This window comes from Mesoplodon bidens (assembly GCF_964165515.1).
Source record: "Mesoplodon bidens genome assembly, chromosome: 6".
Taxonomy (NCBI): Eukaryota; Metazoa; Chordata; class Mammalia; order Artiodactyla; family Ziphiidae; genus Mesoplodon; species Mesoplodon bidens.
Window position 1 is genome coordinate 89,892,981 of NC_138162.1, and position 18,918 is coordinate 89,911,898.

The 18,918-nt window shown below is 43.9% G+C and overlaps 1 protein-coding gene across 6 annotated transcripts in view; it reads right to left on the reverse strand.

The window, feature by feature from the left end:
* Positions 1–4,783: 4,783 nt before the first annotated feature.
* Positions 4,784–18,918, reverse strand: part of LOC308618426 (transducin-like enhancer protein 1) — an 88,094-nt gene continuing 73,959 nt past the window's right edge. For 4 of the 6 annotated variants that reach the window (XM_081236242.1, XM_081236241.1, XM_081236240.1 and 1 more), the window contains 6 exons: positions 13,376–13,625; positions 11,372–11,619; positions 8,067–8,214; positions 6,510–6,660; positions 5,510–5,586; positions 4,784–5,364 (listed from right to left, as the gene is read on the reverse strand). In XM_081236242.1, the coding sequence (XP_081092368.1) occupies positions 5,257–5,364; positions 5,510–5,586; positions 6,510–6,660; positions 8,067–8,214; positions 11,372–11,619; positions 13,376–13,625 (982 nt within the window). In that variant the 3' untranslated portion in view covers positions 4,784–5,256. Of the gene's footprint in view, positions 5,365–5,501; positions 5,587–6,509; positions 6,661–8,066; positions 8,215–11,371; positions 11,620–13,375; positions 13,626–18,918 lie in introns of those variants that run through there. The other 2 variants (XM_081236243.1, XR_014016008.1) reach the window with 2 other exon arrangements.

Genomic DNA, 18,918 nt, shown 5'->3' on the forward strand with positions numbered 1-18,918 from the left:
TGTCCTGCATTGGCAGGCGGACTCTCAACCACTGCACCACCAGGGAAGCCCCACAATTATAGGTTTTTATTTTCTTCTTTGTACCTTGCCATATTTTCCAAATTGAAAATCAGAGATATATGATACTTTTATGAATAAAAAAATAATCATGAGAAAACAACTGGAAGCCCTTGGCCCAGTACCTGGAACACAACAGTTTTTCCAAATACTTGCTAGAGTGTCACCCACCGGCGGCCCTAGCCAGCTAATGTCAAATGAGTAATTCACATCCAAGACTGCTCAGAGCTGCCTGCCCGTCTCTTACTGTTGGTCTCCTTTGGGCAGTGACTCACCCACATCCCCCTCCATTACTGCCAGTAGATTCTTCCCCAGCGCCCCCCGCTGGAATAATTTCACCTTAGCCCAGTGACCGCCCCCATGTTGAGGTCACCCACTCAGTAAACACTGGCTGACTGACTGAATCTAATATGATAATTTGAAGAAGAAAAACATTCTATAAAGTCAGCAGCTTATTGTTCTACATACAGTAAGTATTCCGGTTTTTGAAGAACAATTTCTAACTTTTAATTATGCATCACTACTCCAACATTGTGTACATTCTCGAGGCTTCCACTACATGAGGTGATTATGGTAGGTTTTCCAAGCCTTATTATAATAAGACTCACATAATTCACACTGAGGAATGGCTAAGTTAAAAAAAAAGCAACTTTTTTAAGATCTCAATTTTGGTTTAGACCCATTATATTTAACTGCAAAAGTTAGTTTTGGGAACAGAGACTAATGTAAGAACAGCAACATCAAAACAGTATGCCTTGCATTTTATTTTGGTTTAGACCTATTATAATATTTAGCTGCAAAAGTTAGTTTTGGGAACAGAGACTAATGTAAGAACAGCAACATCAGAACAGTATGCCTTGCATTTTATTGTCATTTTACTTTTAATCCTCAGCCCAAAGCCAAAAGTATACGGTTATTCCAGTCTTAAGAGAATATGAATATACTCTAATAGTTGATAGTTCTACTGTAAAGATTATTGCTCTAGATTAGCAGTTCTCAAAGTGTAGTCTCCAGACCAGCAGCCTCAGGAACAACTAAGAACTTGTCTGAGAAATGCAAATTCTCAGGTCCCACCCTGACCTACTGAATCAAAAACTCTGAGTCTGGGACTCAGAAGTCTGAATTTTAACTAGTCCCTTCTGGTGATTCTGATGCAGACTATAAAGTCTGAGAAAAACTCCTCTAAAAATAGGAACCCAATTAACACCAAACCACTTAACTGTTGAAGTGCTAGGACAAAATATGAAGCCAGAGAAGTTTTGGCTGTCTGGAGAGAAAGTTCACTGGGGCAGAAAATGCGCCTTACACAAGCTTCATCTTGCTCAGGGGAGCCTGAACCTGGGGTGATCTGACGATTTCACTGCCGAAGGAAGAGTGAAGAGAAGATATTCTTGAGAAACAAATAAGCCACGATCTACAGCAGGGTGGAGGGTTTGAAATGCCCTCCCTCACGCTCAAGCTGATGGCAGAGGAAGCAATCTCTTGATGGAATTAAACAGCATGCTGAAATTGAGAATTTGATCCCTCTCTCTGATTTGCTGGAAAACTTTGGGGAAAGTCACCACCTCGTTGTGCCATTAGCAAAAGTGCAATTTAAAAAATCCCTGTATGAATGCTTTGGAGCCAGCTGCTACTTGCCAGTCATGAAATATTCAAAGAATTAACCCATCAAAAATCCCATCTCTCAGCCACTGTGAGGATTATTATAATTTATGTCAGAAACTTCCCTATCACCTGCCAAATAATAAAAACTTTAAAAATGTTAATTATCACATTGATGAAATATTTTGTTCTTATTATGAAGCACCAGAAACATCTAGTTATGAAAAAAGGCATTACAAAACCAATCTCACTAGGCCTTCAATTTTTACCCAGCAAACTTCAATCCCACGGAAGAGCCACGTGGCAGAAACCTACGTTCAAGGTTACGACTGTGAGTGATTTAAAACAAAACAGAACAAAAACAAGATTAAATATATATAAAATAAAACCTACTAAAAAGAATGGGGAGGGGCTTCCCTGGTGGCACAGTGGTTGAGAATCTGCCTGCTAATGCAGGGGACACGGGTTCGAGCCCTGGTCTGGGAGGACCCCACATGCCGCGGAGCAACTAGGCCCGTGAGCCACGACTACTGAGCCTGCGCGTCTGGAGCCTGTGCTCCGCAACAAGAGAGGCCGCGATAGTGAGAGGCCCGCACACTGCGATGAAGAGTGGCCCCCGCTTGCCACAACTAGAGAAAGCCCTCGCACACAAACAAAGACGCAACACAGCAAACATAAATAAATAAATAAATAAATAAATAAATAGCTCCTACCCCCAACATCGTCTTAAAAAAAAAAAAAAAAAGAATGGGGAAAACAAGCATTTGCATAAATTCAGTCCTAAATTAGTAAACACAAACCTATCTAAACACCTATATACATCAGGGAAATGTGTACGTTGTAAATATTTCAAATAAAATGAAGAGGAAATCTGGAGAGCTGGGAACGATCACAGGCCGCTCTGCAAGACTAGAAAGAACAAACCTGAATTTGGTTCTATCTCCCATGAGGCCAGGAGGACACAGCTTCCCTGAGCCTTGGTTACTTAAATAGGGATAATGACAATCATCTCCTGATATTCTTATATGTGAACCTGCCTTGCACAGCTCTCTAGGGGGATCTGAATTTGTTGAACACTAATTTATAATCCATATTCAAGGCAAGAGGTACATAAACATTTGGCTTACCCAGGTGTCAACGATCACATGATTCCAATCTCCCGGGGGAGAGAAGTGGGGTCTCCTACCTTCACAGTTGAGGAAGAAATCTCCCATTCATGTCCTCCATCTGTGAGACAGTTGGTGGTCCCAGTTGTGCTTCACATCCCTGAGACTGACCTTCAAGACCCTGAGGAGGTATGACTACTTTATCGTTCCCGTTTTACAAATGAGGAAACAATTGTCTCGGTAATTCCCCAAGATTCCAAACCCCCGAGCAGAGGGACTAGCTCTGTAGAACGCCTCTTCCAGGACCAGACTAGAGTCTCATCCAAAAGCAATGGAACTGGTTTCATCAGATTCAAGATAATCGATGTCTTGATAAGATCTAGACCCTCAGAAAATCCCATGAGAGAAAGAATATCGCAAGCTTGGGAAACCATAGAGCATGAAGGGAAAAAATGCACCAACAGAAAATAGGACTATTTCTTTAACCCAGAATCCCTTCAAATATATTCCCCCTTCTCCAGGAGCACCCGCTGCACAGTAGGAGAAATCTCCTCGTCTCCCACGTGACCAAGCCCCCACCAAGGGACCAGTCGTGGAAGTGATAGACAAATTCCTAGTAACCTGCCTGGAAGCACACCCCTTCCCTTGAACTCCCACTCTTTCCCCGCTGCTGACTAGGAGTGGAGGCCCACAGGAATAGCGGTAGAAGTGCAGAGCTGCATCACTGCCCTGAGGCTCTGGGTCATAGGTGGGTAAGACACAAACCCTTTTGTGGTCTCAAAGCCACTGTATTGTTGGGTGCTGTTACAGCAACTTAACCTCTACTCTACAGAAAATAAGGATGGTGAGGCAGGGAAGGAGAGAGAACAGAAAAGGTAAACAGCTCATTAACAAGCCATCGGAGTCTGTAGTACAGAAACTAACTTCATTATACAAGGAAGGGATGAGAGAGAAATCAGCTTTAGTAATTAGGCCTTTGCCATCCACTTACTGAGAAGAGAAAATATTTAACGAACTATGTACATAAACATTATTTTGGCAAAAAGCAAACAAAATAATGTTGTTAAGTGTATAAAAACAAGAAGGTCTGGATAACAAACGAAAAATGTTAAGACAAACTGCCAACAACTTGCTGGATCATAAGAAAATAAGAACATTAAAAGATTCCTTAGGTGCTATTTTTAAACAGCCAGAAAACCTGGTTTAAAATTATTAACCATCATTTTTGAAAATATAGCAGTAAGTAATAGGTATATAAAGAATGAGTCATGCAGCCTTTCCAGGAGGAACCATGCATGGTAACTTATTAAAAGCCCAGGGTTACAGGTTTCATCTAATCCAATTAGTAAAAGCTTGTCCACAAAGATAAGGACCAGACTAATGACAGGGAGCCAGAGCTGTAGCTGCAGGGAAAAGCCTTAATGAGAAAGATGGAGCGAAGTGCTGGGTGTGGTTGGCTTACGTCAATTAATATAATAGATCAAATAAGTATTAATGAGATAAAACCAGCAGGCATCCCACCTTTCTTTTACAGGTTAATGAACTCCACAGCTTTGTGGATACCATCAGTCTTAACACTAAACCCAAGTCGCCTCCCTTTCTTGAAATGTGCAGCTTGTGAAGGGAGAGACTAGAGATTTGAAAATGCTAGGCTTTCCTAGAGAAAAGAATATTCTATCTCCCAGTGAATCACCAAGAAAAGGCACAGCTTTAATTTGTGACCTCGAATCACAACAGTATCCAAACAAAAGAATGAATCTTGGCAAAGTTATTTTTGCTTCCCAAATAAAATCGTTGTCAATAAACCTTCGGTTACTCATTATTCCTAGTCTTGACTTCCTAGTTAACTCAGAGGTGTTCATTAGGTTCTAGTGCAGTGGGAGTCCGTGACAAAATATATTTATAAAATAAGAAGTGCATTTTAAAACTTCCTCTACAAATGTTTGAACTTTGCCTATAGAATCCGCACCAATGATCCCAAAGCGTTGATAAAGAAGGAGAAGGAAAACCACTTATTGGTACTAAAGCCTTTACTGTAATAAACCAAATATATTTACAATTTATACAAATGTTTAACCTTCAACAAAAATACAAAAAAACATTTCACAAGATGGAAAACGAGGAAACAAGTTCATTGGAGACACCACTGCTCTACCAAGGACAGACAGGAGGGAAACAGCAAGGAACAGAAAGGTAATCTCGGCAGATCTCACAGAAAGAAAAGGATGGACTCTGCCCGGGTCAGCGGGCTCCATTCCTCAAGCCCACAACCCTCACCCCTCTGTCCACTTTGCCTCGGTGCTCCATTTGGTCTAGGTAGGTAGGTGACCTTCTGGTGATGTGCTCACTGCCTCCTCTTTGTAGACGCAAAGTAGTTTTGTGTCAAGGTTTGGAAACAGGTGTTTGTTTTTAAAGTTACAACTTTTCTATTTCTACAAATTCAAAACATTTTGGCCCAATTCAACTATAAACGTTAAACCACATAATGTTTTCAGTAGATGACTTCATAGACTGTGGCCTTCTTGTCCCCTGAGCCAGTGACTATGTACTTATCATCCACAGAGATGTCACAGCTGAGCACGGATGAGGACTCTTTGGACTGGAAGAGAAAACAATGGACATGAGTTTAATGTGGAACACAGATGCTCAGGGCCCTGCTCCCAACAAGGCACCTTCACTTCTGGCGTCATCAGCAATGCTGTGGTCCAACTGTCTGTCATTCTATGTAAGGAGCACGGACTTACCTGGAATATACTAGCTCCATAGGGTGTCCGCCATGCATTGAGGAGGTTATCTTTTCCAGTACTCACAAACCATTTACCTAGAATTAGCAAAGGAACATGTGGTTGTGGCTTAACTAGATGAAAATTCCTGCTATACTATTAGCTACTTGGGCTTAATCAAACTCAGAGCATTTTTAATCATGAACTATCATGTCCAAGGGGTTGGGCCATGACATGAGTAGACACAGCAGGTTTTAAATCTGGGCTCCTCTGTGAACCACCTGTGATCTTGGGTTTAATCAAAGCGGTGGCAGGAACCATGTCAGTCCCATTAGCCACCGGATACATGACAGGTAGCTTCACACCGAGCATGCAGTGGGTCCTCGAATAGTCAATCAATGAAGTTGTCTTCTGTTAGTTTCCTTATGATAAAATGGGACTAGGAAGGATTAAATGACGAATCTAAGTAAAATGGCAGACAGCACATATGGCACATAGGATGGTCAATATGTGATAACTATTCATCCATCCATGCATCCATGCATCCATCCATCCCGTGAATATATATTTGACTCCCCATGAACTTCTTCCCTCATTATCCTCACTGCAGAGTGTAACGGTCTGGGTGCAGCTAAGTGTTCCCTTCTCTGCCCATGGGCTCCTCATCCCGGTCAGTCCATAGCAACCTCTGCTCCTGCCTCATTTTTCTATAAACTCCCACCAACCCCTCTCAGAGTGGCAACTAACTGCCTCCACCCACACCCCTGACACTCCCCGCTGAAAACAAACATGTGTCAAAACCTTGTATTAGGCAATTTTATCACCTGCTGACTTTTCCCAACTCAGGGAAACAGACGAAAACAGACATCCCTATGCTCTGAGGGACATTTTAAGACAATAGAATTACTGCATCCAGCTGCTCAGAGAACATTTTTTCCAGATATCATCTCCACTATATTTTTTAGAAGTATTTTCCATTGAGGCCATCAACATTCCCCGGTTTCCTTCCAGTTGAACTCACCACAATAAGCAAATTTCAGGGAGAGCACACAGCTCTCGTGGAGATGCAGCTGGTACTTGTCAGGTTTGTTCACGTGGAGAACTTCCACGTTGCTGCTTTCCATGCCCACGGCCAGCCACTCCCCAGTTGGGCAATAACCAAGGGAGAATATCTACAAGAAGCAGAAGAGGCTCACTGAGTATTCTGCCCAATAGACTTAGGAAGTGAACAGACAACAAGAAGAGGGGAAAAACTAGCAAGAACAGGAGGAGGTAATAAGCAAAGGCAAAGTCTATAGGACAACCATGCGAACCCAGATAAGTCAACTGTTAAAGACCTTTATGAAACAATTGGAAAAAAATAAAAACAACTGCAACACTTATGTCATGGGTGATAAAATCAAGAAATTCTTCTTAATAATAACGGTATTCTGTGTGTTGTTTGAAAGGGTTCCTTGTCTTTTACAGATACTAACTGAAATACTTATGGATGAAATGATATAACGTGTGGGATTTACTTTAAAATAATCCAGTGTTTGGGGGCAGGGATGACAGATGAGACAAGACTGGTCATGTGTTAGTAACTGTTGAAGCTGGGTGATGGGCATATGTGGTTTATCATATAATTCTCTGTACTTTCATATATGCTTGAACATTCTCTGTTCTCATATATTGAATATATTTGAAATTTTCCATAAGAAGTTTTAAAAAAGGGCAGACCAAAAATAGGATCCTACCCATAATGGGAACAAGGAAGACTATAAGAAACTCAACAAAATTTTGACAGGGACATGAAATTTAGTTGCATGTATAGCTGTTTTCCATTTCTGTCCTATTTTTCTGACTGGAATTATTAAAGAAAAAAAAGTAAGTAAATAAGTCACGATAAAAAGAACAATTCCACCATCAACAGAAAACACTTAAAATGGCATGCACTATCTTTCCCCAAACAGGCCTAGATTCAGACACTTGACATCTAAATAAGCTCCACAATCCACAAAGTTGCCATTTTTATATCATTTCAAAGCTCCGTAAATCGAGTCAGCCATGAGTCCAGTGTCTAAGGGGTGAGTAATAAAATGGGCATCCACTGAGATACCGCTGTATTTTTTAAGCTCCCTGATTTAAGCAAAATAAATCCACTTGCAGAGCTGTTACACTTTTTCTCTACTCCTTGTGATATCCCTGCCTATTTTTCAAGGTCTATTTATATATGAATAAAATCATTTCTCGCCCCCACATTAGATGGTGAGAAGATGGACAACAGATCAGATCCTGTATGTTCTTCATGGCACAAATTTCTGAAACGAACTCATATACAAGTAAAACTAACACGGCTTAACCTACAGCATTTTACAAACCAGTCTAAGTGTTTCGGGGGGGGGGGAGAGTGTGTGTGTGTGTGTGTGTGTGTGTCTCTCTCTCTCTCTCTCTCTCTCTCTCTCTCTCTCTCAAATTAAAGCCCGGTCTGTTTGTCTAGCTACTACTCTTTGGGGTGGGAGGGAGGCGGGGAGGTGTGGGGAGGGCGTGCGCCACACACAGAGCACCGCGTGGGTTCCGGGGAGGGACAAGCCTGCACCTGGGAGGTGAAGTCGTGCTGCTGCAGCTGCCGCCCCTCGCGCAGGTCCCAGGACCGGACCGTGTTGTCCAAGCCGCCCGTCCAGAGCTTGGTGCCATCGTTAGAAATGTCAATACAGCTGGCCCCGTCTGTGTGGCCCTGGAATTGCCTGATAAAACAAACCAGATTGAATAATGATTTCCTGCCAGAGCTCAAGGTAAACACTGTTGTGTTGTTAGTTTTGGACTCGCTGTGCGTGTGTCATCTCCTCGGTGTCTGCTGATGTGCAAGATCAAACCAACCTTCCCCCTGAGGAGGAGAGGAAACGGCACCTGCAGACTTTCTTTTCCTTTTTTCATGATCCAAGTGCTGAAGAAATGGAATGCCGTTTTAGGTCACCACACAGGAGAAGTTAAATACGCTCCTATAGCTATTCTTACAAATCTGTCTGGAAGGTAAAATTCCTCCCAGGTCTGGAAAAGTGTTTAAGTGTGAAAGTGGGGAAAAAAAGACAAACACACAAAATCCCAAGTGTATTCCTTAAAGAAAGAAGTAGGCTTGGCCCATAACTGTGCAGGCCTGAATCACCACATCACCAGCTCGGGGCCCAGGAACACTCCCATTTTCATGAGTGAGTAACACCGCAATGCCCTTTGTGCCAACAAAGCATGAGCTCATGTATTTACTCAACCTCGCCTTTTCTATTCGAAAGAGCCCCACATGAGGAAATCTGGACTCCTGGAGACAAAGGGGCGTGCCGGCCTCCTGACTCAGAGGTGTGGGGCAGAGACAGAGCTGATTGCTGACTGACCCCTGGGCACAGCCCTGCCCTCAAATCTGAGCACAAGGCTGTTGTTCTCTTAAAGGGGAAGCTCGTGCCTCAGTCAAAAACCACCACCAAAGAACAGACTTGTGGTTGCCAAGGGTGGGGGGCTGGGAGGGATGGACTGGGAGTTTGGGGTTAGCAGATGTAAACTATTACATGTAGAATGGATAAACAACAAGGTCCTACTGTCTACCACAGGGAACTCTATCCAAACTCCTGGGATAAACCATAATGGAAAAGAATATAAAAAAAAGAATGTGTCACTTTGCTGTACAGCAGAAACTAGCACAACATTATAAATCAACTATACTTCAAAAAACAAACAAAAAACAAAGAACCACTACCAAGGACAACCAGCCAACAGGGATTTGCTGAGTGTGATGCTCTGCCAGGCTACAGGCAGGGCTTGCCGAGGGGAGGTCGACGTAAGCCACCACAGGGCTGGTGGCATGGGGGTCGTGGACCTGGTTTTGCAGGCCAAGAGGGAGCTGGCAGAGGAGTGACTGGAACAGGTGAGAAGTGTTCCGAGGTCTGATCAGGATGGCGAACAAGGCAGAATCCATGAGAGAACTGCTTGGAAATTTCAACACCCGGAGAAAAGTTTCCACCGCCTCTCCTTCCTATTACCTTATTATTCCCGCAGAGCTCCCAACTTTAAAGCTGAGCTTGGAATTTAAAGGGCATGGAGGAAAAGACAAGAGCACCACTGTTGCCCTGAATTCTGAGACAAGATGTGAACCATCACTCCAAAAATCTCTTCCCTGAAAACTACTCAGAGCTTCCATCCTGGTCCTCTCCCCCATGCACCCCAACTCTCTGCCTCAAACGTCCCAGGCTGCATCCAAGGCTTTCCCGCTGGTCTGGAGCAGTCCTGCCCCACGTTTCCAAAGTGCTGCTTTTCTGTCCTCAAACAGCTGGTGAAACCCAGGGACCTCCTCTTCATTTCATCCTCTGATTTTTTTTTTACCTCTGAAACTCATAAAGTACTTTGACTTCTTGAAAACAGCTGTGTTTCTCTGCTGACCTAAGCTCTTGGTGGGTGTTCCTTCATCCCTCCGTCCACTTATCTCAGGGCTACCCTCAGGTCAGGCTCCTAGAACACAGATCCTAGGGCTGTTCAGAACATGCTGGGTCACAGCAGATACAAAGATATTCAGGAGACTCCGTACTGCCCTGTCACACACAGTGGCCGCTAGCCACGTGTGGCCTGTCCAAACTGAGAGAGAGTGAAATGTGTGAAGCAGGCCAACATATCCAACAGGTACTTACTCCCTGGGGGCCGGCACAGAGTAGGGGTCCAGAACATACAAGAGGGCAGAGTGCCTGGGCCCCATTACAGCTCCTCCACAATAAATTATCAGGATAACAGCAGTGCAGAAGCGACAAGGATTAAAGAGATGAATATTTGAAAAGCACTTCGAATGAATATTTTGGGAGAGCTATTTATTAAGTTGAAAAAAGAAAAAAGCAGAAAGAAAAGAAAAAACAGCCAACACTTGCTAGGCTGAAAGTTTGAAGGGGCTGTTGGCTTGGCTCCGTTTGTTCACTTTGCTCATTCTGAGCTGCCCGGAGAGTGACAAGAAAAATAACTGCCACACTGTCACCCACACACAGGGACAGAGCCTGGTTCGGTGACACTCAGTGGATTTCTACAGAAACGGCTGAAGAAGGAGTGAGCTGCTATAATCAATTCCACAGCCCGTCCCTTTCCCTTCAGCTCTGGGCCGGGAAGCACGGGAGGAGCCGTGCTCAGTAACCTACAAGTCTAAAAATGCACCATGAACAGTGTTCCTGAGCGAAGACAAACTGTGACACGAAAGGGCGAAACACAGGCTCGTTCTGCCGTAGATGTTTAACTAGTTCTTCCTTTTCTAAAGACTTTTCTCTAACATCCCTGATGTGAGCACCGACTCAACCAGAGGGAGTGAGCTGGCCAGAGCCGAGGAGGGACACAAAGGTGGCAGATTCCAAGCAGCTGGGCTCGTTCCTGGGTGAAATGACCCCTGGACAGGGCTTATTTAGTTATTGAGAAACACAGCTACTTTAAAACCATTTTGTGGGTGAAATTCGTGGAATCTCCTCTTCTAATGTCCTTTTGTTGATTTTCTTTCATCCTTTATCAGCTGGCTCTTGTGCGCATATACGAGGTTCTAGGCAAAGCCAAAAACATCTAGTATTGAGGACCTTTTGTACCTCCATCTAATCCATGGTATGCTGCCCCTTGGCAAAAGCCAGGAATGTTTTTTAAACAAATCTGGCATGTGTACGTGGCTGAAGAATGGGAACATTAGGGAGGTAAATATAAAGCCTGGGTGACGCCCAAGCATGGCCACAAGACCGTAAGCCCTCTGAGGGCAGTGATACGGTACTGACACCCAGATCCAAGCCTGGCACGTGTGGGCTGAGCCTGGGGGCAAGCAGAGAAGCAGGGGTCATAGGGGGCCTTTTGACCCAGGTACTCAAGCAGGGAAGCCCCACTCAGGAAACCACCCCTGCTCACCTCACCAGCGTCTGGTTGTGCAGGTCCCACACAGCGATGTTGCCGTCACTGCAGCACGAGAAGCAGACCTTGGAGTCGGGGCTGATGGCCAAGGCGTAGCAGGCGGGGGCCGAGGACGTCAGCTCTGCCTTGATGCGTGGGGTGGGAGCCGCCAGGTCCCAAATGGACAGGGTACTGGCTTCCCCTCCCACTATGAGAGTGCAGCCATCAGGGAGCAATTTGCAGGAACGGATGTAGTTATCCCTGTTCTGTGAAATAAACATAATTCAATTGTTATAATGCATGACCAAGCAGTAACAATGCCATATTCTCTAACTGCTGTCTGGGTTGTTGACTTAAAAAGTGGTATTTCATGGACACTACCAAAGCAAGCGTTCGTTCTGTAGTAAAGATCAGGATCTGATGGCCACTGGCTTCTTTGAAGTCATAAACAAAGCAAACTCACAGGATTGCTCGGCCTGTGTGAAGGCTTAGATATAACTGCCACCGAAGCCCAATTTCCTGCTGAGTAGACGGAACTGAGATGATCAGTGGATGTAAGGTAAGGGTACACGTACTTCTTTACAAAGAAACCACTTTTCACAGCTAGTTTATAAACCTTTGACCTCATCACCCTCCGTTATTTACTATTTGGAAACTGCAGACACACTACCTATGCTTTGGTTTTCATTACTCTTAAGTTTCTGCCTAAGGCTTGTACTGTGTCTTTATTAGCCAAATAGATCCTTGTCTGAGACTTTAACATAGCTGCTTTCTCAAGTTGTAACATGGCTGCTGTGATATTTAAGCCTCTCAATCCAAAGGCCAAAAAAAATGAATAAAAAGGCATCTCTCCATCAAAACCAACACATTAGAAAAGGAAGGTGGAACCTAAAATGACCCCCGCCCTCTCCAACAAAGAAATAACTCCTATCCTTTGACCCAAACAGATACAGTCAGTCTTTAGTATGCTTTAACCATGGCCTATTGTTCAAAGATTAGAGAAACTTTAAGCAATGTAATTTCAAAAAAGATGATGAGTGTTACAAAACTCTCCTACCACTGGGTTGCCAAAAAGCTTGTTTGGGTTTTTCCGTAAGATGTTTAAGTATGTTTCCTTATGTTTAACTTTCATTAATGGATATATTTTTAAGTTATTTGATTGCAAAAAAAACCCCCAAGAACTAGCCCAAAGAGGCTTTTCGTCTCAAAAACACAGTCTTCATTTTGGAAACACCCTCTCAGGAATCTGTGCCATTTGCCAGGCAGGCAGCAGGTAAAGGGTACCATATGCCGAAGCAAAGTGCAGGCAGACACCCTACAGGGGGCAGGGCGGCCTACAGTCCACTTAAGGCCAATGGTACGTGGTGTGTAAATCCTGTGGTTACTGTGTAGAGAACATGTCCTGACGTATTCTATGATCCTGAAAAATGCAACACAGTATTGGCTGGGGAGAGGCAGGGTAGAGTAGATGCCTTGGGGAAGCATTCCCACCACCCCCGTTCTGCTGAAGGCTGCCCTGATTTCTTGCAGTGTGATCTAGTAACTTGTTCCTAAAGTTAAGGTCATAAAACTCAGCCAGGTCTCCCTGAAAACACAGACCCTGTTCAGAATGGTTTTATGCCACATTATCAAATGTTTACTCTTCAATATTTATCCAAAGGCTGTAGGGAAATTAAAAGTCGAGGGGAGTGCACGGCTCAGAGTCCAGGCCTAGCTGCACTCCATCCATTAAACGGGAAACCCCCTTCTGAATACACATTCAAACAAGGACCGCTTCTGTAAACTACTGTTAAAATATGTTTTAAGAGAAATCCATCAACTCTGGGATTTAACCACTGAAACAGCAACAAATGAAACCTTCACGCTGAGGGGAGAGAGTGGGGAGAGCTAAATAGCTAACACAGGAAACAGAATGGGCTTCCATTTCCTCATAATGGGAATAAAACCCAGGCCCCGACAGCGATTTCCTTACTGAGTCTCCAGGAGGAAATTACTCTTGTGCACCAGCTCCTTCTCACTCACCAGACAGTCGAGCTGAGAGACGGGGCTCTTGTTGCCGGGGTGGCTGATGTCCCAGACCTTGACGCAGCCCTTGCCGCCCGTGTACACATGTCGCGTGGGGTTGCTGATGGTCACTGCACACACCACCTCCCCGTGGTTCAGGGTGTTGATCTGGCGAGCGTGGCGGGGGATGCCGGGGCCAATGAGGGCGTCCGGGGGGAAGGGGACGGGCTGCATCTGACCGTCCGCAGTAACGTGGAAGGAGTATGCGCTTTTGGGGAGGGGATGGTTAGGGAGAAGAGAGAAGAACAGGAGAGGAGACAGAAAAAACATTTATCATAAAGCAATTAGTCCTTACCGCAGCACGCTTCTATGAGAAAGACAAAGCAAAGATTCTTGCCACGACTTCCTTTTGAAATCAGTATAAGTTGAAGTGTTTACTGATGAAACAAACGAAATAAATAACAGCCAAAGTCTAGGGTGTTAAAAAAGATATCTATTAAATGCTTTTTTAAAAACTTTTTTAAGATTTTTAAACTGTGCTCTTCATTCCGTAAGGCATTCCTTCAAATCCTGTTAAAAAACATTACATGTGCTTCCAAATTAACAAAATACTTCCTTCTTGTACCTTGTATAATTGTATGATGCCTTAGTATAATTTAAAATGATTATTTTTGATGCTTAAGATGAAGCCCTTGAGAGCTGATAATGATTACACACGGTAAACCATGTATTTCAACATCAACAAACAAAAACAGCTTTCTAAACCTACCAATTTAAGGCTTGGACTTAAACTCTCTTTTGCATAATTAACAGAAAATAATAAAGAGATTCTCTTACATCACATGGCTTTGTGACAAGACTTCAAGTTTCCTCCTCAACAACCTCCCTGTCTACTTTGGCCACAAAGCCCAGTTTTATCGAAGGCAGCAAGGCTTTCAACTAAAAGACTACTCTTCCCAGCTTTGCTCTAGCCAGGCATGCCCATGTGCTGACCGACGAGATGTAGGCAGAAGCTGCTGGGTGGCACTTAGTTCATAACTTGAAAGAAAGGGGACCCTGAGGGACATGGAAACTACCTCTACTTTCCATTCAATTTTGCTGTGAACCTAAAATTGTTCTAAAAAATAAGTTTATTAATTAAAAAAAAAAAGAAAAATAATTTACAAAGAGGGAGGGGAGAGTGCCTTCCTTCTTCTCTTCCTCCTTCTTGCTACCTGAACTATGAGCAAGATGACTGGCACTCCAGCAGCGTTTCTGGGCCACAAGATGACTCTGAAGATGGAACTCAATTGCTGAGGGGGATAGAACAGAAAGATAGAATGCAGAGGTCCTGGTGACACTGTGAGACCTGGGGCTGTATCACTGGGGCTGTGATACCTGCCCTGGGCTACTGACAGCCAGTATCTTTTATGGGAGAGAGAAATAAACTTCTATGTTACTTAAGCTATTATTTTCTTCCCTGTTAAATACAAACAAACCTAATCCTAGTGCCCACTTCTGTTTCTACACCAAAATCTTAAAGCATATTTTTTCTCTAACAATCTAATTATTTAAACTCCAAGCACTCATATACTACAGATACTAGAAAGCACGCACAAAGAAAAGACCCTGTAGAGGATGGAAGATATAGGAGTGCTAACGTTTTATTTCCCACCCACATCTGAACTAGGCACTTTGAAGACCACTGCTTTCAATTTCTTCTTATCCAAAGCATCACTCGGTGATCTAGAAGTTCAACATTAAACCTTTTCTATAGGTCTGCATACATAAACAATAAATGAAGTACGTAGGGTTTCCTCCCTCCCATAACCTTCTGGAATAAGTCTGGGCCCTTTCTGGAATTTATCACTGGCACCTTGCAGTCCCTTTACAGATCCTAAAGACCTTGGGTATTAAAACAGAACTTAAATTTTCATTTTAATGCTAACTCAAATTTTGAAAAATAACTAAGCATGCACAAAACTTAAAATTGATAGAAGATATCAGGTTTCTACCTGCCTGAACATAAAACCACATACTTCCTTAGCTTGAAAATAAAATACATGCTGTTATTTTCCTTCTATACAAACAAAATATCAAATATATGAAGAGATTTTAAAAAGAACTTCCCCTTCTCCCTGACCAAAGGACACAATTTTAGATATGTTATCTCCTGGCAAACTGGTTCCAGTAACTAATCTTATATGGCTGTTTGGCCCAAATCCTTAACATTACTCTTAATTTGAATGACTGAGTACACATAATGGGAACCACAAAGAATGTCCTAGAAAATAAATATGCATATAAAACAACTACAGCTCAAAGCCCTTATGTCAAGGGTTTGGTTTAGTACCAAACCACTAAATCTCCTATTTTTTCATGCTGAAGTATATTTGATGTACAACGTTATATAAGTTAGAGGCGTATAATACAGTGATTCATAACTTCTAAAGGTTGTGAGTTTATAGTTATAAAATAGTACTCATTATTTTATAATAAAATATATTTTATAATTATAAAATATACTCATAAAATAATACCATTTATAGTTATTATAAAATATTGGTTATATTCCTTGTGTTGTACAATATATCCTTGCAGATCATTTTATACATAATCGTTTGTACCTCTCAATTCCCTACCCCTACTTATCCCTCTCCCTCTTCCCTCTCCCCACTGGTAACCACTAGTTTGTTCTCTACATCTGTGAGTCTGTTTCTTTTTCGTTATTATATCTCCTATTTTTAGCTCACAGTATCCTTTAGTGTCCTTAGTAATGTATCAAGCCCACATGATATTTCAATACATGCACATTACACTTAATTGAACCTATGCCATTTATTATAGGATATTTAGAGTTGGAATCAAATAGCATTGTATTATTGCCCTTGAAGATGAGACCACAAGAACTGGGGTTTAAGTCTATTCACATTCTAAATTATATGACCCAGATATCAGGCACCACGACCTGGGTCTGAAAATAACAAATGAACGGTGGTAAACGCGGGGAGAGAACTTGCCTCTTAAAGCTTTCTGTGCTGTGAGGAAAATGGCAGATGTGAAGGTTAGTTTTTCCGTTCTCCATAAATCAAGGTGGGTACCTCTAGGCAGGCAGTTTCCATCAGGTACCCTTTTAGCAATTCCTGATTTTTAGGGGAAGGAAATTTTATCTCGCTTCAACTGGAACTCTGCTTATTATAGAGTTAAATGTTCCAGATTAAAATAGATGAACAAAGTACAGAGAGCTGTATGCTTGTCTGGAAGATACCCACCTCTCCCCTAGGTGTCCTCTTCTTTAAACCGCACAGGAGGTCTGTGATCATCATACTCAGGCAGTTTAAAATTGATTCACAGTGCAGCAAACTGCTGCCAGAAGCTGTGAACATTCGTCTGTCCCAGGGGATACCCATATGGCTGTTAATACATCAGTCAGAGGGGGCCTCGGAGGAAGCTGGCGCTGTCTGCTGTGCTGGAGGGCCTAATCAAATGAACAAACCCCAGCGAGGCACAGGGCGGGTGTGGCTCACAGAGGGACCCACAGGAAGGAAAAACCAGGGGAGCAAACAAGGCAGCTTGGAATCTGTTATTCACTTCCGGGAAGAACACAAACGTCTTTGAGAAAGTCCACATTGATGGCGCATCGTGACAACGTTCAAGAGATGCCAGAAGGAAACTTACCCTCTTTACTGACTGAGGAACTAGGGAAAGTAAGATCAAGCAGGAGGGGGGGAATTTATAAACGGAGAGTGTACATTTATAACTATCAAGCCTGAATTCAGAAAGAGACCAGCCACAAAAGAATGCATATGGTACAACTGCATTTACAGAAGTTCAAAGCCAGGCAGGATTCACCTCTGGTATAAGAAGTTGGGGTGGTGGTTCCCCTAGAGACTGGAAGGGGCATGGGAAGGGGTTTTTCAGGTGCTCTCTGTGCAAAGTCACTGGGCTATACACACATGATGTGTACATTGTTTTCCTATATGTATACCTCAATTTTAAAAGCTTGAATTTATTTGTTTATTCAAGAAAAAGGTGAGAGGAGGCTCCCGACCAATGAACACAGTAGGCTGGGTCCACAGCCAGGATGAGAGCCCAGACTCTGGATTCAAAGGGACCTGAGATGCGGGGCCCCCCCCCGGCTCGAGGCCTCACTGACTGTGGTTTTCCAAACGGGCCTAACTACCTGAGCCCTGTAATGTGTCCATTTTCTGATCGACGAGATAGAAATAATAATAAAATGTTGGGGTCGCAGGGGTTGTTGTAAGGAAAAAAGAGAGAGAAAACAGCTGCAGAAGTGCAAAACCCTTAACCGTGCTCGACGCCTGCAGGGGCCTTCGGGAAATGACAGCATCGATATTAAACACCCGTGACTTAAAAAGAGGAAAGTGAGGCTATGTTGAATCCAGGGCTCTTATCTCGAACAGGGGACAAGTGTGAGGGCCAGGAATGCGGAAAGGGAGGAAGGCGTGGGGGTGGGAGCCAGGAAAGCACAGGGCGATGGAGAGGCCAGGCAAACCAGGAAATTCATAAATCCTAAAAGGCGAGGTGGGGAGACAGCACCGGGCAAAGAGGAGCGGAGGACGTTTGGAGAGAGGATTGTGGCAAACTGTGGGGCAGAAAGAAGGAGCCCCTGGGGCCCCGCTTAGGGGCCACCCACCCACATCCCAGAGCCTCAGAGGATTGAGTCTCCCTGCTGTTTGAATCAAGCGCCTGCAGATCAGGATCTGATCGGAAATGTGGTGGCAGACCTGAACAGAATAAAGCCCACTGGACCTCACAGATTTAAAAACGGAATGAAATCAAACTCTTCAGTCACTGGGCACACGGCAGAGGTAAAGGCACTCAGGAGTCCCCACAGGTGCTACAAACTGGGAAACAGGACTGCGTTCTGGGGAAGCACATTGTCTTTCCCTAGCAGACTGGCTCCTGTTAAAAACACTATGCTGTGTTCCGTGGGCAAAGGAAACCAGGTGTTAGAGTTGTTGGTTTGCTGGAAGTAGAGAGGAACGACAGTGGCCGGACCCAGCGAAGAGTAATGAAGAACCACGGACCCCAGAGACAAAGGCTGCGGCCAAGACCCCACTGCCTGTGAACCTGGCCCTCTTGAGGGGGAATCTGTTGCTGTATTAACAGGTATCAAAACACATCTGATCATGTCAAAACCTTCCCTGGCTCTTCCAGCTCTTTATGGCTCACGGAGCCCTTCTCAATTGTGTCGATGGGTCTCAGTTCATCTGATGGCCTTGTATCCTACATTCCCAGCCGCGTGGAACAACGGGCCAGTCCCCTAAGCTAGCGCATGCTGTCACATCTCCACGTCATGCACAAACTGTTCCCTCCTGCCTAGAATAGCACGGTGTCCCCCTAAGCGCACGTCACTTCCCCCTCCCTCGGCCGGCCTCAACTCCCCAGGTGCCGTGAGTCCTTTCCCAGGACCCTGGCTCATCCTAGAAACCGGTATCGTGCTGAGAACTACAGCCCACGTTTACATTTGTCTGTCTCATTCCCGAGTCCTCTGGGATGACTTCACCAACGAGCATACAGCTGGCACTCAGTAAAACGAATCCGAAGGCCCCGAGTCA